This window comes from Simochromis diagramma, unplaced genomic scaffold, assembly GCF_900408965.1.
Source record: "Simochromis diagramma unplaced genomic scaffold, fSimDia1.1 OVJJ01000481.1, whole genome shotgun sequence".
Lineage (NCBI taxonomy): Eukaryota > Metazoa > Chordata > Actinopteri > Cichliformes > Cichlidae > Simochromis > Simochromis diagramma.
The window spans coordinates 979141-1002644 of record NW_024386898.1 but is presented as its reverse complement, the minus strand read 5'-3'; the positions used below and the strand labels follow the sequence as shown (position 1 = coordinate 1002644).

Here is a 23504-nt window from a genome sequence, read left to right as displayed (position 1 = left end):
TTCTCTCTCTGACCCTGGGGTGAATTTGTTGAGACATCCAATTCTGGGAAGATTGACAGCTTTACACAACATGCCTCATTCACACCCACTCATGCGAACACTTTTTTTTTTTTTTCCTTACACCTAAGTGTTTTCTATCTAGCAGTCACACACATTCACGGTATGATGAATGGATTGGAGAGCAATTTTGGATACTGTGGCATGCAAACGAGAGCAAGCAGGGATCGAACCACCAAACTTCTAATTAGCAGATAACCTGCGCTGCTTCTTGAGCCACAGCCATCCCATGTTTTCGACTTGTGAATAGCTTTTCTTACTGTAGAATGATTAACTAGAAATTTCTTGGGAAAGGCCTATAATATATTCCCATCAATCTGGGATATATTAAATCCCAGGTTGGGCAACAATTGCTTCTTTAAACTAATTTCTGATGTCGTTCCTATTGTGGCACTGTGTGCACATCTGAATGCTCCAGACCAGCAAACTGCCCAAACCTCTGCTTTCACAGAGATGCTCACACTTGCTGATGACCGTTTGATTAGCAGCACCTACTTCTCCTTTTAATTCCTGTAGAAGGAGCAGGAGTGCACTTGATTTTTTTTCCAACAGTACGTCTGTATTTTGACAAAATAAATAATGGCATAGAATAATATGTCCTGTTTTGTAATTCATCTGAGGTTTATTTAAACAATTTTAAGATTTTCTGAGGATCAGATGACTTATTATGTCCGTCACAAAACCTCAGACGTTCTTTTTCACTATGACTTCATGAGGTTTGTTTTCAATGAATAAAAACTGAAAGCAGTCTGAAAAGTGAAGTTTTAACACACTGCAATAAAAAGGCACTTTAGGTTCTCTTCATTTTCTTTATTTTATTAAAAATTGCCCAAAAAATACCGATTAATTATCTGAACATTATTAGTGATAGGCTTCTTGAATATGCATATGTACAAACAGGGCATAAGAATGATAAAATCATAAATACTCTTCCAACAAAACTGCAATATTAGAAGCGAGCACTGTTAGAAAATAAAGATTAACATGAGTTGCTTTTATTCCTGATAAGAAGCAGATTTGGGATCTGCCGTCACTCTTTACAAAGATAAACAAGCTTACTTTTCACACAAGTCCACATCCGTGTTGTTGCTTTGCCTTTCACCTCCACTTTTTGGTTGCATGTAAAAATCATCTCAGCACCTTAGTCTCTTAGGAACCCAAACAATGTTCCTACGATCAAATCTCTCCTATTAGGAAGATTAAAATGCACCAACTCTAATACAGTATTTTCTCTTTACAGAGAATTGTAAAAAGCAGCGTGCTATTAGGTTTATGAAGGTTTTTAAGCCATAAGAGGAAGTGCTAGGCATGCTTTAAATCTACATTTCTCTGCAAGCACCATACCCCAGAAAGACAGTCTTACAGTATGTTTATTTCCCACTAAGTCACCCTTCAAAAAGGCACTACAAGTCACACAAAAAGCGCTACACTAATGTTAATGAATAATGTACTAATGCCCAGTTTTAAACATAACATTAGGCCTGACAAGCAGTGGAAATGGTCTTTTAATATCCTTTTATGCCTTTTATAAGTTTGAGGTCACAATTTTAGATTATTAAATATTTACTTAACATGGAGAACTTGCTAATTGAAGCGTTTGTTGTGCAGCTTTTTTCTCGTTTGACAAAAGTTTCATGCTTCATTCATAAAGCGCCATCTAGGAGGAAATATCACAACCTGGCAACCCAAATGCTGGCTTGTTCTTTCCAGCTTGGCTCGCTGTCTGTGCTTGCCCACTTGCTACTTTTGCATGTAGTATGCATACAACTGGGGCGTCGCACTTCACATGTTTTCAACTGTCTTGCTGTGCTTGCACCTAGATGGATTAAAATGTACCCTGAAGCCATGCTTGCTTGCAAACAGATTTCTTGCATACCAAGTATGAAAGATTAGGCGTTCTGTAAAGCATTAGTAAATTTTCTAGCATTAATAAGACAAGTAGCAACTTATAAAGCCTTTATAATGGGTGACTTACTGGTGCTATTCCAACTGTTAAAAACTTGTCTCCAGACAGAAAACAGCTGGCACCACACCACAGCTGTGATGTCAGTTTGTCACACTGCGTGCCAATCCTTTAACATTAGCACCATCTGAATATTTGGGATAAAAATTCTTTTTCATGTATTTTTGCCCCCACCTACATTCAAACCCCTCCCTCTTCAAATATGGGGCACTGCAGCCAATCTAGCACTGCCATCTGGGCGACAGAGTGAGTAAATTTACCAGCAGTGCTCTGTTACTAAAGCCTCGGATCCGGACAGGCCTCTCGGCACGTACGTCCTCAGTTTCTGGGCTGAGAGTTGAACTCTTGGCAGATGTTGTGGATGATCTTGGGTACAAATTTGTAGAGGTTGTCAAACTCATCCACGAAGAAGGAGTGCTCCTTGTCGGGGTCTGTGGCGATGTACTCCAGCTCATCCTGGGCTGCCCAGGCGATGCCGATGGAGTAAGCAATCACACCTAGATCATGAGAAGGGAGAGCAGATTACACACACACACACTGTTTTTCACATCAAACAGACAGTAATTGACACCAAACTGTCGACTGACACACAACAGAGAAAACAACTGTTTGCATCATTGATCCTTAACTTCAGCCTTATTTTTCAGATTCTGTTACAGATGATGTCTGACCTTGGCGATGGACCGCCAGTGCCGGCGCCCTGACATCATCATAAGAGCGTCCATCCGTGATGACAATCATGATCTTGCGTTTGTTGGGTTTGGATTTGCTGAAAAGCTGCTCTGCCGCGTAGGTGATGGCAGCACCGGTGCTGGTCCCGCCGCTCCAGTAGTTGATGCGCTTGATGGCGTTCAGCAGCTCGGCTTTGTTGTTGTACTGGCCGAAGGCAAACTCCAGCCTCTGCTCGTAGGTGTACTGCACAGCCCCGACCCGCGTGTCCGTGTCTGAGATCTCGAACTCCCGCGTGATGTTGGCCACAAACTGCAGCACCGTGCGGAAGTTGCCGGTCCCCACGCTGCTGGAGCCGTCTATGACGAAGGCGATGTCGTTGGCGTTGAGGCAGGTTTTGCTGCACACCAGGCGGTCTGTGTCGCACACTCTCTTCACCAGGGGTTGCACGGCTTTCCTCAGGGCAAACCAGCTGTTCACAGGAAGCGAGAAGAAGCCGTTCGTCCGGCACACGGCCTGCGGGACAAAACAACACACCGTGCTTTAAACTGCTTTGATTTCTATCACAAAGCACAGGCACACTTCTGAGACGGTGTGTGTCACCTACCTTGTCAACAAAGTTGGCCTCAACAAGGTTCTGCTTCTCATTGTCGTCGGGACCCTCGATGGTGACGAAGAAGATGTTGATGCCGGACTCGCGTGCGAGTCGAGACGCCTCTTCCACTTTGTCTGTGGGCCAACCGTCCACTAGTATCACAGCCACGTTTGGAGCTCCTCCTCGGTTTCCATTGGCATCACTGAAGTAGTGCTTGTTGATGTAGTGGAGGGCTTTTCCTGTCAAGACACCAGGGGGCAACGGGGAGATTCTTAATGGTTTTACTGTATATGCAAGTCTGGGACAGAAAGCTGAGGAGTATAAAAACAGTCATTTAATCACAAAGCTTAAACTCATCCTTTATGTAAATAATAGGCTAGAATATAAAATGACACAAAATTGACTTTTATACAGAAAATACTGAATGCCATATAAAAACTTTACATAGTAAAGTACATATATTTTGCTTCTCTATGGGATGCATAGCTCAAACTGTGCATAATCACAAAAATGTGGATACCTATCATTTAGTCTATTACAGTCTCGTCGGTGGTCTTAACAATGGCTCTGCTGGAGACTAGAAAGTTTTACAGCCACTCACACTGTTATATAATTGGAGAGCACTTCTGGGCAAACGCAAACAACACTATTTGGATCGGCATGCAAAATTTAGCAAGTCATAAAGGCACATGTGGCAGTGGATGCATGCTGACGCACCAACCAAAGCAGAAAAACCGCAAATGCTCTCTGAAAGCTGCCCCTTAACCGGGCTGCTAAAACCGAGCGCTTTTTGGTCAGAGCAGAGGAAAAACACGGCCTACAGGATCAGGACTGTAATTTTGCTAACACTGTCTCGCAGCAAATTTAGATTTAATTCTATACTTGCATGTGAAAATGTGCCTGGCTAGTAAACCATGCGATAATTGCACCCCTTTCCCTTTCACACTTGTGTTTGTAGGCATGTGCTGTGTAGGCTGGCAGCTGACGCAGAGGGTCGCTTACCCACATTGGAGAGGCCTCCTTTCTGCACAATCTTATCTATGGCTGCTTTCAGTTCTCTGGAGCTGGAGTGAGTCTTCAGACTGAACTCTGTCACAGGGTCATCTCTTCAAGACAAGACAACCAGCAGTTTCACTATTTTTGTCATCCAAAGCTAGTACAAGATAACACAAAAAGAACAAAGAGGTTACCCATATTGGATGATGCCCATCATGGGGCCTGCCACACCCGCATTGATGGTCTGAGCCACCTCAGTTAGGAAGTCTTTCTGGATCTTAAAACGCCGCTTTCCAATGCTCCAGCTCCCATCCATCAGAAAGGCCAGATCCACCTTACAATCTGTTACACAAATTCATGTTATTAGATCCAAATATCATGAGGTAGCTACAACTATACACTCAGAACAGCCTTAATTCTTCATGACACAGATTCAAGAAGGAGCTAGAAATATTCCTCAGACATTTCGGTCCTTATTGACACGGCAGCATCACACAGTTGCTGCACATCCATGATGTGAATCTCCTGCACCAACACATCTCAAAGCTGCTTTATTGGATTGACATATGGTGACTGTGGAGGCCATTTGAGTACAGTGAACTCACTGTCATGTTCATGTTAGAGCTTTGTGACACTGTGTGTTATGTTGTGTGTTAGAGGATGAGTACACTGTGGTCATAAAAGGACAGACATGGTAAGCAACAACACTCAGGTAGACTGTTGTGTTTAAGTGACTGCTAGTTGGTACTAAGTGCCCCTCACCACCACTACCACTATTACACCACCAGCAGCCTGATCTTCTGACATGCAGCGGGATGGATCCATGCTTTCATATCCTGTATACCAAATACAGCTCTGCTATCTAAATGTCAGGAAGAAATCAGCAGTTTTCCCATCTTCTATTATCCAATTTTGGTGAGCTTGTGCAAATTATAGCCTTGCTCTGAGCCTACAGGAGTGGCACCCGGTGTGGTCTTCTGCTGTTGTAGCCCATCTGCTTCAAGGTTTGACTCTTTGTGCATTTAGGCTGCCTTCTTGTCAGCTCAAAGCAGTCTCGCCATTCTCTTCTGACCTCTGACATGAACAAGACATTTTCCCCCAGAGAACCACTGCTCACTCGATATTTTCTCTCTTTTGTACCATTCTCTGTAAACCTCAGAGAAGATTGTGTAGGAAAATCTCAGTAGATCATCTGAAATACTCAAACCAGCCCATCTGATGCCAAAATCCATGCAATGTTTAAAATCACTCTCTCCCATTCTGATGTTCGGTCTGATCAGTTCAGCAGGTGGTCTTGCCCTTATCTTCATGCCTAGATGCACTGAATTGCTGCTGTGTGATTGGCTGATTTAATCTTTATAGTAATGAGCGGCTAAGCAGGTGTTTCTATCGAAGCAGTGGATCAAGAGACTTTATGCAATGTTGAAAATAGATTATTAGCGCTCAGCTCAGCAGTTCTGTGCTGTGACTGGCTGCTTAGATCTTTGCATTAATATGCACTTGGACACGTGTGCCTAACAAAGTGGCCACTTAGTTTATACAGAAAATGCAGCTGAAAGTGTGGGCTGTATTTTCAACTATCTGCCCCAAAGGACACCCAAATTTAGCACCACAACTGTAAGGCCGAATTAAACAAGCTCTGGATTTTATGGATAGGAGACTTCACCACAAATGTATAAAACTGATGCATTTACATGTATTTAAGTTGGGGTTAGGGTTTTATGGGGTTTTATGAGGAAAGATGTCTCTTTAACATGTGTGTTATCCCTCAATAATACAAACACACATACTGCATACAGTGAAAAACACAAACACTTCTGGCTACAGTTTCATTGAAGCAGTATGGGGACCATACCTGGGTTTCCCTGTGACACAGGCTCAGGAGCTTTGCGGAGAGGTTCTTGCTCCCTCACACTGAAGCCTGGAAACCAAGAAACAAAAGGAACATTTTAGCTAATAAACAAATACTCTATATTCTTTTATTCCAAGAAAGAAGAAATGTTACAAAAAATAATTGAGTGCATAACTAAACCCGTCCTTTTTAGTCCAATAATATTTATAAGATCCAAGGCAATGCATTCATGCTTTGTAATGGAGCGAGAGCACATGTCTGCTTTTGTAGAATAAACCCGGTAGTTTGTTTGGTAAAAATTTCCAGCTGCCCATTTTCTGGAGTCGCCAAATGTTGGCCAGTATTTGTTGTGGCAAATATCGAGCCAAACAGCAACCGATTTTACCCTCAAACAACCACACCATTCGACTCCTTCAATTACAGGCTGAGCAGAAATCCAGATGCTCTTCCGTGGATGGCGTCAGAGTGGTTTGTATTTACAGTGAGAACTCGGGATTTACTGGCAAAGCGACTGTTTTAGGGGAGCGGACAAGCAATCTTACCTAATTCATAAGGTGGCGCTTCTGGATTCCAGGCGTCCACCGGCTCCACTGCGCAGATGACATCACACAAGCTCAGCGTTAGCGCACTTTTATCGCAGAGCAGCAGGTAACAATTTCACAACACTCAACACAAACACCATATAGAAAACAGCAGAAGTCAGAAACATCTTTTAACTTGAGCTAATGACATATCTTATGTATTTTTATTATTTAGTTTCAATATAAAGCACTTTGTGTCACTTTCTGTTTTTTAAAGTAGGGCTGTTCGATATAACGATATATATCGGATGACGATATAAAAACGTCTATCGTTTCATTTTACGCTATCGTTTGTTTCGTGGTGTCGCAAAATAAACTGTTTACGGCAATATTTTTTCACCGTTTTGATGGTCACTGTAGTGGCTATATTAATTTCTTAAAGTTCTCTCTTTCTCTTATATTTAATATAACCACACTACAGACGGACAGGCGCCTGTTTTTATGCGTTGTGGTTAGCAACAACGACGGTAACACAGTCGCTGTCCGCTTGTTTATGTACCACATAAACCTTTCACAATAAAGCTCAAGATCCTGTTGAGACTTTTCAAAATAAACTGAATTACGTGAAAGAGCAGATTATTTACGGATGAGAAGTAAAAAAGAGCCGCCAGGTGCTAAAAAATAAACCTTAGACTCAAACGTTAGAACAGGCTTTTCCCCGCAGCACCCTGTGTAATAAATACTCACAAAGAAAACGGCCGCCTTTACAACTTATGTCTAAAAATGTATCGTTTCATGCATCTGTTAAAACACTCGACTCCAGCTACATGACGCGCAGCTGGAAACACTTCACACAAGTCGAGCTGCCCGAGATTCACAGAATTTACAGAAAATGTTACATTTTTGTGATTTATATCGTTATCGGACGATAGAATTCTTATATCGGGATATGAGATTTTGGTCATATGGCACAGCCCTATTTTTAAAGTGTTTTTTTTAAAAGATAGATGGATGGATACATGTCTTTCTGGATGCAAACAGCTGCAGTCATACTAACCCCTCCTCACCTTTAGTGTTGGCCGTATCCATTATTTTACGATCCGAGTCAGCAGGTCGCTGCACTGAAAGTAAATTGTCAGTGATGGTGAACCATGACACACAAGACAAAACCACACCATAGCATTACAGCCTGTCCTTACTGGCTCCATGTTTCATTTGGTTGGATGTGTGGTGCTATTTTTGTGGTACACCCTGAAAATGGCTAAGCCACTCGGTTTTCCAAACCATATCCCTCTGGATTCGGATGCTCGGCTGTGTCTTCAAACAGACGGAACCAGGGCCTGTAATCTTTTTGCACGCCCTTTTGTGTTTTGTCACTGGGCCGTATTGTAAGTGTATTTTTAGTGTGAAAGAAAACAAATAAAATGTGTTCGTTCTTCAAAGCATTTCAATGAAAAGTTCAACATTTTTGTGAAATATGCTGCGCTCTGCATACAAAGCTACTCCCGTACATGTAAAAACAGCTTTTACATGATCCCAACCCACTCATTTAACAACATCAAACCGGAAGGCTTGTTAGTTCCCAAAAATGAAATAAAAGGAAAACACTTACGGTATTGTCCAAGGTTATAATACCAGCGCTCATATTCTGAGATATCAGGCCTGTAATCCCGAGCTAGAGGAGGATGTTTTGAGACCCGTTAGTATGGACAGAACTTCAGAGGGAGAAGCACACATTTTCATGGTTGTGATTGGTTGGTATGTTCTCCCCAACCGATCCCAGACCAGTGAAAACAATGGCTTTATGCAGAATTATCACCTCACATTATTTCGCTCTCACATGCACAATAAACCTGCCCTGCTCTCTTCTCTTTTGCACTTCAAAGAGTCTCCCATATGGCAGGCAGATGGCATGTAAACATAATGTCCCGAGAGACACATTGCATGTACTTACACATGGAGTCAATTTCAACACATACATGGTCAGCAGATACCAAACTGTATCAGTCACATGAGCATGCTGCGTTAGCACATGCAACACAAATGCATACAATGTGTAGTAGCCTGCAGTAAAGAGGCCAATAAAGACAGAAAGAAAGCCGACTTACCTGTAACCTCAGGTGTGCCGGTCTCACTCCAAGCGTATCCTGAGTCTGGAGCTGCATAACTTACATCTGAATGTACAGCAGAGAAGGTGGAGGCATGAGCAGAAAAAAGAGCTACATACAAGCTGCTCAGAATAATTATCTTCTCATTAGCTAATTAGAGTGAACATTTGCAGCCTTAATTCTACCCCATGTGGGCACCCCAGATCTGACAGTTAGTTGATCGAGGTCATTCAACTGGAACTCTGATGTGCAAGTTTCATTGAATGCAACTACATTGTATAAGTAAGAGAAGCATCAGGTGATGTAACAGCTTTACATAAGCTTTGACTACACTTAAAAGAGCACAGAACACTGCTGGATGACAGTCTGCACCATGATGAGCAACAGCAACCTGTTCCTACACCAACAGGTGCTCCTGGTAATGATACAAATGGCTTCTGCATGTAAAATTGTCTCAATAAATCAATAAAGGTGTGTTAATAGGGCATCTGCACTGAGTTATTGGTCATGACATTATTGCATAAAGCCATTTTACTCTTGCTTAATGTCAATGTTTCTGGAAATCTGATCTCTGGTCTCTATCAGGTTTTATCTTTATATCTTACACTGTTTTTACTCATGATGAAATATTGCAGGTGGACCATCCCGTATACTGTCAGGTGACATTTATGGCACTGGAAAAATTTCCTCTATGCAGTAAATGTCCATATTATTACCATTATTATTATCACATCATATTTTAAAGTCCTGATCTGCTATAAAACAACCAGTGAGTAGATCTGTCAGATAAATGGAGCAGAGTAAAAAGTACATTTCCCTTTGTCATAGTAAAAGTGTCATAAAATGAATATACTTAAAGTAAAAGTGTCATAAAATGAATATACTCAAAGTAAAAGTGTCTTGGAATTAAGTAAAGTATGTTACTCTCCAACACATTTAATTGGTTTTTAAGTCTGAATAGAATTGTTCGTAGGTCCATGCAACATACAAGTAAATATGCTGTTCCCTGCATTCAGTGTACTCATTAAGGTTAAAACTGTATTAGTTTTTAAGGAAAGGAAAAACTTGCCTGCTTGAAAAACAATGGATGGCTAAACACATCTTTATGCATAAAATGTAACACATGTTTAAGAAGTCAAAAAGGTAAATTTATAGGTGTGAGCCTATCTACATCAAATAATTAGTGACATTACTTGTAATAAAATTACGGATGATTTGATTTTCATTATTCTAACAGTATGATTTGGCAAAGTGAACCACCAGAAATAAAACAGCTTTCATGTTTTTGCAGTTTTTCTATAAATCATCACCTCTAAAATCGTTTTAACCTAATGTGATCATTTTAAAAATTCATTATACGTAAAGGTTTTCATAGCAGCCAGTGGATTCATGTGCTTCATAGATTTTTCAGGTTTTATTAACATTTTTTAAAGAGATCTTTAAAGGATGGAGTTGCTTGATTACTTTGAACACTAATCAGTGTTTAGTCAGTTTAGAAAATATTTATGATTTCCACATGTAGCCTGATCTATCTGTTTCTAAGCCTTTGTGCTTGGTACCTGCTGGTCGGCGAGCTCCAGGGAACCAATCGGGATGAGGAAAAGAGGGGAGTGGCCAATCCCTTCTGGGTAAAGCTGTACGGAGGGGTGAGAAGATTAGAAAGCTGCATTCAGGACAAGCATTGGGGAGGCGCATACTTGTGACTCCACAAACCACTTTATTTGTGGAGGTTGGACAAGATGTTTAGCCTTGAGTCAGACAGTAAACATGAAGGAGCCACTCAGACACAGACTGAGTGACCAAAGCCTGCTTTAGGAAAGTTTAGCAATTTTTCTTTCTTCCTTAAGGGAAAAGAGAAAAAGGAAGATAAAAAAATGTTTGGATCTTCTACATTCACACAAGGTTTCTACTTAGAGAGCAGCTAACAACACTGATCAGGTTAACTAGCCTCATAAGGTTAATTGAAATAGGCTTTATTGCCAGAATCCCTTACAGAGGAGCAAAACCATAACAGTGCATTTCATCTGTTTATACTGACTGAGCCATGACAACACACTTCAGCTAACCCCTCTCTGTGGTGGATGGGCAGCTTACACAAACACACAGACTGGGCTTTGAGGTTCCCATCCAGTGGCAGCCAGTAAGCAGGGCCTTTGTTGACCAGGACGGGCTGGGAGAGCCCAGCATGCCGTCCAGTGAAGCGTGGGAGTATTATTCTAAAGTTGGTGTCAAACTAGGGTCAGTGTAGATAGTAGGACGCAGAGATTAGGCTAATCTGGTGCTGGTCAAAGGCCCAGCGCTATACAGCAGACAGCAGTGTTATTTTTTTCTAATGAAGCAGGTGCTTTATAAGGATTGAGTTTAACTCTCTAGATCATAGCCACCTCAGCGATCACCACGGGCAGACGGTCACCACGGGCCCGGGGGTCACTCAGTCTCACTTTGGGTATTGTATGGTATGCCTGAAGCATTACTAACATGTCTGCATGAGACTTGTTGGAAGAGGCCCATTGGACAGAATGGATCTTTGTGGGTGTGAAAGCCGACACATACAAGGCTCAGCTGGATCAAAACTTTTTCACTTGTGTGACCGATAAATTCAAACATCTGTTTGAAGCAGCGGGGTGGCAAAGCGACTGCGGAGAAAATCCTTCAGCTCATAAATCATAGTCCGAAATGTCAAAGTCAGCAAGCATCTACCTTTCAAGTGTGTCCTTGAGAAAGACAGTGAATCCCCGCCGTCTCCAGGGGGTCTGCTGTGAGGCCGATGCTCACCTCTGACCTCTTCCAGCTCAAAGAATTTCCCCTCAGGGATTCAATAAATTTAAAAATTGCATTATTCTCACCAAATGCCAAACTTAACACCTCTTTTCTGCACTGATCAACATCTCAGTGGGTTTAGATTTGACCTCAGATCATCAAACCTTATGATCAGACATCATTTAAACTGGACTTTAGGAAAATGTGTATAATTTTAGGGATCCATGGTTTTGCATTCCTCGGAAGAAAAACAGAAGCACATTCCTCAGTGAGCCAAACCTCGCCTGGTTTGAATGGCAAAGAGCTTTCTATTCTTGACAAGCTACTCAGCGGACCCAGGTCCTGCAGCACTGCGGACTGGCTCAGACGTCTCTCTGGGAGCAGCACAAGGCCACTTGGTGCTACTGCTTTCATCTCTCCCTTCCTTTCTCAGAGTATTTACAAGGGAGGGGAAGACCCCAGACCAGATGGGATCTGTCATACATTGTTATTACTGTACTGACAGAGCACATTTCTCATCCTGGTCTTAGTTCAAACTGAAAGTTATTCTGGACTTTGTGAAAATATGGCATAAATATGGCATGACAGTGATATTATATCATCTCTCACCTTTAAGGTATATAAACTTCATTCTTTACTGCTGGGTACGGTGAAAGTTGAGCATCTTTGATTTCCACACCTCTTTTATAGAAAGCAGGCTCATGCATTGAACCATAGCGTCCCACAGACGGTAAACATTAGTGCTGCTTTATAAAACATTTCAAACAGGGTTTTACTTCCATAGTTCTTCCCCTGTTTGATCTGACCTGTATATGTACTACGTCAGTGCATGAGCACTTTGTGGACTACCACTCTGGATCTGGAGATACTTACCAGGGGTTGGACTGGCTCATGGTTGGAGTTCGCTCAGGCTGGGCAGGCTGAACCCTGTTAAAACCTATTTGTAGCAATGAGAAACAGGCAGAACGAGAGAGAGAGGAAAAGGAAGGGGGGAAAGGGGAAAGAAGAGCGCTTCAGTTCTGGGGCTTCATCTACAAATACAGCCCAGCTGCTTTGCTTTGAGTGAAGCTGAAGCTTGCCCACAGCATGATATCGAAAACAATAAGATATATGCTGGGTGTAACTATTCCTCGTTTGCCTCTTTTCATGTTGGAAAATGAAAATATGAGTAAGAGGATGTGCCTGAGGGCAGAGAACAGCAGTTATGGTGAAAGGAATGTTAGCTGAGATGCTTGATAGAGCAGATTAGTGGTGACCCTGGGGTGAAGATCACAGGAGCTTATGAGTGTCAACACCAGGGTCAAACTTACACCATTCATACTTCTCCTGGATTCTTTTTCCAACAAAGACATCAGTAACCCCTGTTTCTCTTGACCCCAGCCCCACCAGCTCCATCAAGCCTACCTGTTTGTAGCTCTGTACATGTGTCTATGTGGGTGCTAATGACCAGGCTGACCTGGACCAACTGGTGAGGATGGCTGCCTCCGGACAGGCGACCCTGGCTCTTGTTTGTGTATACCTGAGACCACAATGAAGAAAGAAACATATAACAAGAAAGCATGAATATAATAAAATGACACCACATTTGTATGTTATTCATGATATGATAGGTTTGTAACGCACCCCCTCAGGGCATCTATCATCTTCGGAGTTACCTGGTTTTGGTTTGGTTTTATTAGTTTATCTTATTAATGTTAGTTTAGAAAAGAGGCCTGAATCTTATGCCCCACTCTGTGGTTGGTTCAGGGTCCTCCTTTTCCCTTTTCTGTGTAGTCCATCTTTGCAAATAATTTTATTTCCACTAGTGCTGTTAAAATGACGTTAATGCCATAACCGCATTAACGTGGCAAATCGCTAACGGAGATTTGCCGCGTTAATGCAGTTATGTCATTTTAACGAGATTAACGCTGACAGCACTAATTTCCACAAATAATCCAACAAAACATTTGCTGACCTGCATCAGTCTTGTGCCATCTTATTCGGCAGGCTCCTCTGAGCCATCAGTTTACAGCTTGTAAAATATTTGGGGGCTCATTCAGGATAGCCAGTGGATTTTGCCAATAAACACAAGGTGAAATTAATATGAAGCGAGTAAACATATTAAACAAGAGTCCTTTAAATCTACTAAATAGTTTCCAACACAATATACTTTGAATATAGTAGCAGTTCAAATAGTTCATTACTTGAACAGGACAGCAGAATCCGGTCTGGATGTTGTTAGAAAATTATTGAAAACATATGTGGAAACAGGAAACAGGAAAAAACAAAGTAAAGGAAGACAGAGGAAATGTGGATGTAGGTAGAATAAGATAGAAGACATCAAAATTAAAAATCTGTTTACCTGCACTGGCACGTTGTGGAACTCTATGTGAATAGGAACCTCCTCTGAATACTTTGAAGAAATGCCATGGTTTAGTTACATTTGAATTGCTTGCTTGAAAGACTTTCCATGAGCTGCACACTGAGTGAGAGTGTTCACATACCTTGGCTGGGACTCTTTCTTTGACCACTCTGTGACTGTCCTAACACAATATGACACAATGTGGGCAAATTTAGACATAAATCTATGTTTACATGTAAGTTACCAAAAAGATTAGTGAACTGTTTATTATTTTGAATAGACTATAACCCAGTAGCCCCAGCCATAACATTCCTGTTTTAAGTTTTCTACTTAAAACAAGTTAGCTGATCTGAACTTCACTACACAAGTTTGCCACTGACAGTGACAAACTTGGTTTGAATGCATGACCACTGACGGCTTCAAGAGACAATATTTATGTGAATATTTATTCCTGCGTACCTTAAAGCAGCTTTAAGCAACACCACCAGAAACCCTCACACCACAAAGAAAAATATTGTCAGTCCCTCTTTGCTTCCTTTTACTTACTTGAATTTGAAGCTGCCGCATGGGCAAGGTATGGGTGAATGCTGCCTGGATGGAAGAAAGACAAATGGAGTGCCGATATGGAGTGAAGAGAGATAATGTTACAGAAAATGAAAGGGAGAGAAATAGCTGGAAGGTTGTCTGGCACATAGCCCATGTAATTTGCACACATACCTTATGATACTGTAGCATTGTCTACTCACTATCGCTGTATTTCTATCCAAAACGGGGCAGATGACTCAGTGATTACTGTCTGATAATCTTTTCATTTAATGAGAGTGATGAAAGGTCTGCTGATCATATATGCTGTTAGTAACTGAACAGCATCATATTAACTTCATCGCAGAGCAGATATAATTTGTCTTAATTGCAGTTGTCGCTTGCAATTACCATCTGCAATCATTCAACTTTATTAGTCAGCTGCACACTAATGAATGCTTGTTCTGGTATTTGTAGTTACTGCTAATGTTATTAGTTAATGTCAACTTGGCAGCGCACAAACGATTTCACTTTTGGTACAGAAGTCATTTAAGTGTTTGCTTCATTCACCTGCTTCCCTCACTTTATGTACAACGGGTCGAGCCTTGGTAGTAGGGGGTGGAGGTGTAGTGGTGGAAGCAGTGGTGGGAGTCGGTGTGGTGGTAGTGGTCGTGGTTGGTTCAGGAGTTGTTGTGGTGGGTTCAGGTGCTGTTGATGTTGGAGGAAGCATCGTGGTCTCCTTTTGATCTGAAAGAAAACAGACAAAGGCAGTGGTGCACGATGAAGATGGATAGAGAGGAAGAAGGTCTACAGTAACTTCTGTGTTGTAATGCATTCTTAGCATTCTTCACCAGCCTGCAGCACTCAGCCTGAGCAAAGCTCATCATGCCAAAGTCAAGCGCCGGGATGTCTATCTACTAACCTTTTGTCCCCAGAAAGCATTGATCTGGTGCCAACAGATGCTTTGATACCAGGGTTAACACTGAGCAAGACTTGGTTGGAAAGCAAAAGTTCTACATGCTTTATTTTAATATCATTTTGGTAGTTAAATAGTATTTAAATGTAAACACAATTACCAGATAATTTATGCTATGCACCACTATTAGATAACAATAAAGATGAAAATATCTATCTTTAGAAATTTAGTACCTTCACTGCTTGTTTGAGAATCTTTTAAGTTCTCATGTTAAATTGTTCTGACCAGCCATCTATCGCACATGGTGATACACTATATTGCCAGAAGTATTAACTGACCCATCCAAATCATTGAACTCAGGCATTTCAATCACCTCAATGGCTACAGGTATATAAAATCCAGCATCTAAGTATGCAGACTTGTTCTACAAACATTTGTAAAAGAACAGGTCGCTCTCAGGAGCTCAATGACTCGAGCATGGTCCTGTGATAGGATCACACCTGTGCAACAAGTCCAGTCATGAACTAAATATTTCACAGTCAGCTGTTAGTAGAATTATAACAAAGTAGAGGTGATTGGAAATTACAGCAACTGAGCCAAGCAGTAGTAGGCCGTGTAGCATCACAGAGCGGAGTCAATGGATGCTGAGGCGTATAGCGCGCAGAGGCCGCCAACTTTCTGCAGAGTCAGTTGTTACAGACCTCCAAATGTCACGTGGCCTTCAGATTAGCTCAAGAACAGTTTGTAGAGAGCCTTATATAATTGGTTTCCATGGCCAAGCAGCTGCATCCAAGTCTTCTATCACCATGTACAATGCAAAGCGTTGGTGAAAAGCATCCTGCCACTGTCAGCGGAGTTGTGCTCTCTGGAGTGACGAGTCACGCTTCTCCATGTGGCAATCCAATGGATGAGTCTGGGTTAGGCCAAGTGTAAAGTTTGGTGGGGGGGAATTTTGGTGTGGGGTTGTTTTTCAGGAGTTGGACTCAACCCCCTTAGTTCCAGTGACAGGAACTCTTAGTAGAACTTGACTGGCCTGCACAGAGTCCTAAAAACCTTTGGGATGAATTAGAGCGAAGACTGTGAGCCACACCTTCTCCTCACCATCAGTGTCTAACCTTAAAGATGAGCTTCTGGAAGAATGTTCAAAAACTCCCATAAACACACTCTTAAACCTTATGGAAAGCCTTCCCAGAAAGCTTGAAGCTGTTATAGCTGCAAAGGGTAGACTGACATCATACTAAACCCTATGAATTAAGAATGGGGTGTCACTCAAGTTCATATGTGTGTGAAGGCAGACAAGTGAATACTTTTGGTAATATAGTGTATGAACCTTGGAAGTTTACCCAAAAAACATTTAAGTTTCCTTAATAAAATTATCAGAAAAAATGCATGGTACCAATCCTTTTTTTCTGGTACTCTATATCTGAAACTCTCTCAGCTCATGCACTGAAAACATGAATTCACATAAAAACTTGCTATGAGGGTAAAAATAACCTCCTCTCACTTGTTTTCACATAGGTCGGTCTTGAAGGGACATAATCCAGAGTAGATGGGTAGATGACTCCCTTCTTAGGCTTGCCCACTGAAACACAACAAAGTTGGCATTTAGCTGGAGAGTGACTTCTAAAGAACTGTATTTAACCTTGTTGACTTTATACCCGAGACAACGAATGATTCCCTCCATTTAGGCAGAGACAGAGAGCGCACGCCGTTGGAGTTGCTGCCTTTGTAGACATTCTGTCCAGCCATCTTCCTCACTATCACCTTTCCTCCTGAGTTGGTGATTACGCCACTGTGGAAACCAATTTTTTACTGTTAAATGATAGTTTTGATTTCACCCATTCATTTTTTTTAGAGTCATCACTCCAATGCTAACCTGTGGATGGCTGCATTGCAGATGCTGGAGATGGAGGCAAACACTCCTGTCCCATAGACTTGCTGTCTGGTTTCCCTACAGCGTGGGGGACATTTTACTATGAACTCTGGGAGATTGACCTTTCCTGCTCTGACATCGCACTCTACAGCTGGAATCACTGTCAATGAAAGAAGAAAAGGAAGACAGGATCATAATGTTTTTAGATTTCATTTCCAGACAGTTTTGCTTCTTTCATAACATTTACTTACATTTTATTGATTAATCAAGAATAAAATTGTCCCTTGAAAGTATTTGTTGATTATACTTCAACATGTAATTCGGACCGTTAACATATATAGAGTAAGAAGCTGTAGAAACAAACGTTTGGCGTAAAAACCCACATTTTTAAGCCAACTTCAGCCCAATTTTAACCTCAGCTGTTATACACACAGCTTTTTGCCTGCAAACCAATGCAGTCATACAATATTCTTTAATATTATGGGTTTATTTTTGCTTGTTTAGTGACCCCTAACTGAAGCAGGACACTGAGGCTTGTTCGGCAACGATGCCTACCTTGCTTTGGTTTCTTATTCTTTGGTCCGTTAGGCTTGGCCCAGCATTGGTACGACAGGAGGAGCGCTGAGGGTGAGGCAGAGGGAGTTTCATGTAACAGCAGACAAATGATCATAATCATCAGTATGTTTACTGTACACACAAGACCTCAATGACAGAGGAGACTGCTGTTTGATGGTGTTAATGTGCAGAAAGCCTGATGGGGATATTATAGTAGTCAACTTTGATGTATTTGAAAATAGTATAGCCTGCAGACACAGAAATGGGTTGCTCACCAAGGCAGATGGCAGTGAGTGATGCTCTGATCATGATGGACAGTGATGTTTCAGCACGTTAGCCAGACGTTCTTGTATAACCTTTGCAAGGGCAGAAGGAGAAGAAGGAAGTCAAACTGAAACTTTACGCTTACCTGCTGAAAGCAACTTTGGACCTTTCACTCAACAGGCCTGAGAATGACAAATGTTGTGTCTGCTAAGAACAAAGCAGAGAAAATGCATGCTACTGAGGCACACCCTCTCAAACATTTTTGATAAACAGCAGGCCGATTATGGAGTGCCACTACACAAACAGCTCAGTATCTCATCTACTGCCTGTAAAGTCAAGGTGGCCAGATGAACATTGCAGTGTCTCAGTCAACTCAGACACTTTACATTAGTTAAAGTCAGTATTTCTTTCTAGTTTCTCCAGTTGGAAAAGTCTCAAGATTTACAGCAAACATCTGCGCACAGTCAAAAAAAAACTGCATGTAAAAGTCCGTGGAGGCAGACTCTATTAGAGAGCGCACCCGGACATAATTTAATGCGATAGGAATTGGGGGATATGTTCAGTCAGATGGCTTTGTTTGACAGCCGCAACCACATCAAGCTGGATCTTTGTCTGGAACACTGTCTGTTTACAGTAAGAAGAAAATTTCTTTCAGTGTCTGTCATTCTGTCCAAAGTAAAGACATAAGTTGAAGCCTGCGTTAACAAGATCAGATGAGGACCGCCAAGCAAGGTGATATTCTGCACTTTGCGTGTCAGCTGTAAAGTAAAGATCGCACTGGTGGTAACTACAACAACAAGGTCTAAAATAAAATGGACCACCACTGAGATTCTTTAGGATGCACAACATTCTAGTTCATGCAGTGTACAAGAGCTTTGGGACAGCACTACATACTGAAGTCTCCCTCTTAACAAAGGAATAATGTACCTCTTAACAGGGGTGGCGTCATGTCTGACCTCTGAAAGCAGGGTCAAAACTATGTTATTTAAAGTGAAGTGCTGCATATTAGCAGAACTTTACTATTACATGAGAATGTGTTTAAAAATACACCTGACTCTGGTTGATGATTGCTACTACCTCAGGTCACGTACTGAGGTATCACTGACAACATGTCAAACTGTGGCTACACTGAGCACACAGGTTCACAGAGCATTTCTGAAAAGACCCTTTTTCAGTGGTGTCATTTTTCACATGAAATAGTGTGTAAACACATGTGTTAGCCATGACATTTAATAATGAGCCTCTGTACCTGAATATAACAGAACCTTCTTTAATGTCATTAGGAACGCCTGTGTTTACCTATTCCACATGAAAAATGGCTTCTGTGAGAAAGAAGACTTTGGCTTCGGTGGTATTCCTGTGAGTAGAGGTCTAAAACCGGGGAAATAAACTCTGGCTTTCTTCCTTTTCATGGTAATGGGCTTGTTTGATTAAAGATTTTTTTATAACCACATTTTAATTATTGCTACAAGATCAGTTTGATACATGGGAAAGTTATCTGCTATTAGAGGTTAGACATGAAAATTGATGAAGCCTGAACTAGCTACTGGTTAACGTAGCATAGCTTAACATGTGTGTGTGTTAACTCAGAACCACAGAACTTAGTCAGGCTGGTTTTTTAACTATCCTAAAGTGATAGCAAAGTTTCAGAGTCTTTAAACCTTATTTTCTTGTTATCACTGGACTTAATTTGGGGTTTGTTTAGCTAGCTAAGTCCATCTCTTTCTAGTGGTTATGCTAAGCTAACTGGTTGTTGACTCAAGCCTTATATTTACCAGCAAAAACCCACCCTATAGGCAGTTTTTGCCAGCCCTGGGGTGGTTTTTCAAATTCTTCATTCCTTCTTTAGTATAACTTGAACAAAATTCTGCCACAGATACAAATTTTGGTGATCTTTAGGTTATGTATGTTTAATGTGCCATGTGAAACAAATACAAACAGAGAACACAATTTTACACTCACAGGGGGATGAATACAAAAATCAAAAGTATTGGGATTTATACAAAATGTTTTTTAAAAACATAAATTATTAAAGATTGCTATATGGGTGACAATGTTTGTGCAAAGCTTTGTTGAGGCTGGCCCACCTCTTAAGGATTAAATAGGATACATACAGACTTATATGCCCATATATGCTCTGATCATAAAAGTAAGATAATTATATCGGCATAGAAAGCTTTCAGTCATATGACATGCGATTTCAATTTCATATCAAAAAAGACAAAATGTGAATATAAGGCTTTTCCCCCTTTTTCCAGAGACAAAAAACAGCAAGAATAAGAGATAGCTTATACTCAAAATAAGCAGATTATAATATGTTTGATCATCTAATTATGCAGAAAACTGCTGTTACTAAATTATATGAATATACAGGCAACCTGCCCTTACCCATTTCCCTTCCAGCTTCAGTCCAAATTATTGTTGGATGTTGACTATGCTGCAGTAAAGTGATATCAATGTTTTAATCTCAGTCCTACAAAAAGAGAAAACATTTTCCCAGAATGCTAAAATATTTCTTACAGACTCAAGAGTGAACTATCAACTGCTTCAGCACCATCCTATGCTGCATTTCCATCACATGTTTAATAAAGAAAGATGTGCTTGTCAGGCAAACTTAGGTATGCTGTGTAAATATCCTTGTAACAGTCTTGGAGTACTAAGATACCGCAAGCCATTCTCTTCCATAGCTCTCTATTAACTCTCTACAAAGGTTGCGGCACAAAACAGTGTAGCTTGTTGAATAAAAACTAAGATCACCAAATCTTTCCTTAGTGCATTCATGAGCACTGACATGGTTTTTCCACAGTGCTGTGCTTTGACAGGTAGGCAGATCACTGATGCACAGTTGGGACTACAATTTTTCCTCCCGAGTGAAGAAAAACGAAGCTGGAAACAAGCTGGGACAGATATGTGCATCTACAGTGCAGGAGTCAGATCTGCAGTAAGAGGAGAGGTGACTCAGTCCGCTTTCATAAATGAAGCGAACTGCTGATCAAACAGATCAGGTGTAAGGCTGCAATCTCCCAATTTTACAAATTTAGAGCGACAAATTAAAAAAACAATCAAACAAAGCAAAAACGTAATTTAGTGTTTATGCTTCACTGAGAAAAAGGATGACATCATAGTAGAAAAAATGAATGACAAACAAAAATGATGATAATTTGGAATTTGTGTTCTTAGTGTGAGCGTCTAAATGCCTCCTTTTCATGGCAATGAAATGGTGGGCAAATGATATCCTTTGACAAACACTTAGGGGAGTTTCCTGTACAGTAGATAGTGAATCCTCAGAGACTTGCAGAGACACAGTCTTGCATGCTGACATGCACATGCACACACACGCAAACACACTCTCTATTAAAGAAGCTAAAATAAACAAAGATTTGGGATAACTTATCACATGCTCAGATAGCTTTGGAGAATGCTTATTTAAGGACTTTCAGACATTTAGCATCGAGACAAATCACAAACACATTGTCCTACATACTGCTGAAGTGCCCTATAGTTTGCGTTCGCCTAAACTTTAGATAAAACATGTGTAATTTAAATAGCCTAGCTTTGCCTCTGAGGTTGCATCAGCTATATTCTCGGTCCTCATTGGGATCTCCAGCATCTAATTTCAGCTGGGTGGGGATACAAATCAAACAAACCATTGACATGGTAACAAGTATGAAAAAAGCTACAGAAAAACCAAAGTGATTTTCACAGCCACTACAAAGGCTCTGTGCATGAGCCTTAGTCACTTTGTAGAAAGCAAAGCAGCTCAGACAGCTCACATAGTTTAAGGCATTAAAGTCCATTTCAACTAACACTGTCACTACAATGTGGATTACCTGCACCGAACAGCCTTCACCAAGATTACACAGTGCCGAGCTGTTTTGCACGAAACCAGCTAATCTGATGTTGCTAGTGAAATTAAAAAAAATTCAGCTGCTGTGAAAACTTTCACAACGCATAAAGCAGGAAAAAAAATCCCATCTTGCAGGAGCAGCACAGGTATACAGTGGATGTAATGTAAACAGTGGCTGTCTGTGGGTACTTCAAAGACCAGCACATAATAGGTTTTGGAAGCATAGGTACAGACCACAAACACTTATAACTGGTGCATCTGAGTCTTCAGAGTGCTTTTTTTGAACTGAAAGCACTCAGTTGTTGTTTTTTTCCTCTAATGCAGCTTCTGCCAAGTAAAAGGTACTTCTTTATTTCAGCAGTGCCACATTTCTAGGCTGGAGTGACCTGTGCAAATGCAACAAGGGTACACACTAAAGGAGACTGAGGCTTATTTAAATATCACGACCAGCTGAGAACTTGCTTTCACCAAGTTCCTGGGTGATTGCATGCCCAGAGCGAGAAAGTATTTACACGCACACCCGTGCCAGGCAGTGTTAAATCCCACCCTTCACAGGTGTCAGAATTGTACTGTAAGCATGCTGGATGTGCCAAGTGTTGTAGTAACAAGCCAACTAAGGAACCATAAGAGAGAGATCAAAATCAGACACCAAGGAAAGCCAACATGTCTCTACAAGGTCATTTCTGTAGCCTTTTGGGCTGTGCTGCTGCTGCTGACTATTTGTTTATCCAGCACAGCACAGGCTGAATTACTTTAATTCTTGGCACTGGCTTCAGTGCAAGCCAGAGCCTGTTTATGTTCTGCTGCTGGACATACTGTATAGAGACCACCTGCCCTTAATCAGTATGTTTCAAACCAAACAGAACAGAAAGACACAACACATAAGAAGATAACGTACAAGAAAGTAATTCAATAGCTGAAAAATTCTTGCAGCTGCAATAATTTAAAGCTCTGGCAGAATGATTCCTTTCAGGATAAAAGCTTGGGTAACTTAGATCCTTGTGTTTTATTTTATTTAAAAAGAAAAAATAAAGAACTTTAAAAAATAATTTAAGCAGCACTAGGTTTATTCGAGCAACTTGTTAAAGCAACTTTCTCATGAAATAACATGAAAATCAAAAATCGAATCAAATCAAATAACATGCGATGTTGATTTAAAATCCCCGACAGAAAAAAATAGGACTAAAACGCGTTGGAAGCCAATTACGCGCGTCGTTTGAATAATTCCTATGTGGAGCTGCTTGTTAGCTCTGCGTTCAAAATTCCCATCCTCGCTGAGTAATGATGTGTGCTTACCTGATTAGGTATAATAATCCTCCGAGGTTTAAAGGGGTGATTCCCAGCGCAGGTTTCCTGGATCCTTACTCTTTCATTGAAAAGCAGTTTAACGCGTGTGCGAGCGCTCTTCCACCTGGAGTTTTTCTCCTGCCTGAGCGCAGCGCTCATTAAAAGTGGAGAACGGGACGGGGGCGAAGTTTCTCCTATTTGCCCGTCCCACTTCAGGCTTGCAGCTCTTCACCCAAGCAGAAGAAGACCAGTAACCCGGGGCCATCGAGACAGCGCGCAGACAAGTGTTTTCTTTTTCTCTCTCTGAATCAAATGACGCACTGCCTTAGTATGCCCACTGAGGGAAAAAACAAACTATGATTCTGACTATATGTTCTA

At 41.2% G+C, this 23504-nt stretch overlaps 1 protein-coding gene across 3 annotated transcripts; it reads right to left on the bottom strand.

Moving 5' to 3' along the window:
- Window positions 1-852: 852 nt before the first annotated feature.
- vit (vitrin) lies at window positions 853-23419 on the bottom strand. Of its 3 annotated transcripts, XM_040034358.1 has the most exons (22): window positions 23136-23418; window positions 18004-18084; window positions 17729-17794; window positions 17177-17333; window positions 16959-17092; window positions 16805-16882; window positions 14955-15131; window positions 14409-14453; window positions 14005-14043; window positions 13863-13913; window positions 12978-13040; window positions 10321-10395; window positions 8762-8827; window positions 8266-8328; window positions 7721-7774; window positions 6675-6722; window positions 6136-6201; window positions 4475-4622; window positions 4287-4390; window positions 3297-3523; window positions 2692-3205; window positions 853-2517 (listed from the first exon to the last, which is right to left on the bottom strand). In XM_040034358.1, exons 2-22 carry the CDS (start codon window positions 18035-18037, stop codon window positions 2339-2341), a joined length of 2388 nt encoding a protein of 795 aa, XP_039890292.1. In that variant the 5' UTR covers window positions 18038-18084; window positions 23136-23418; the 3' UTR covers window positions 853-2338. The 3 variants fall into 3 exon arrangements, with proteins under 3 accessions (XP_039890292.1, XP_039890293.1, XP_039890295.1); XM_040034359.1 differs by lacking the exon at window positions 8266-8328 and having other exon boundaries at window positions 23136-23419; XM_040034361.1 differs by lacking the exons at window positions 13863-13913; window positions 14005-14043; window positions 14409-14453 and having other exon boundaries at window positions 23136-23417.
- Window positions 23420-23504: the final 85 nt, after the last annotated feature.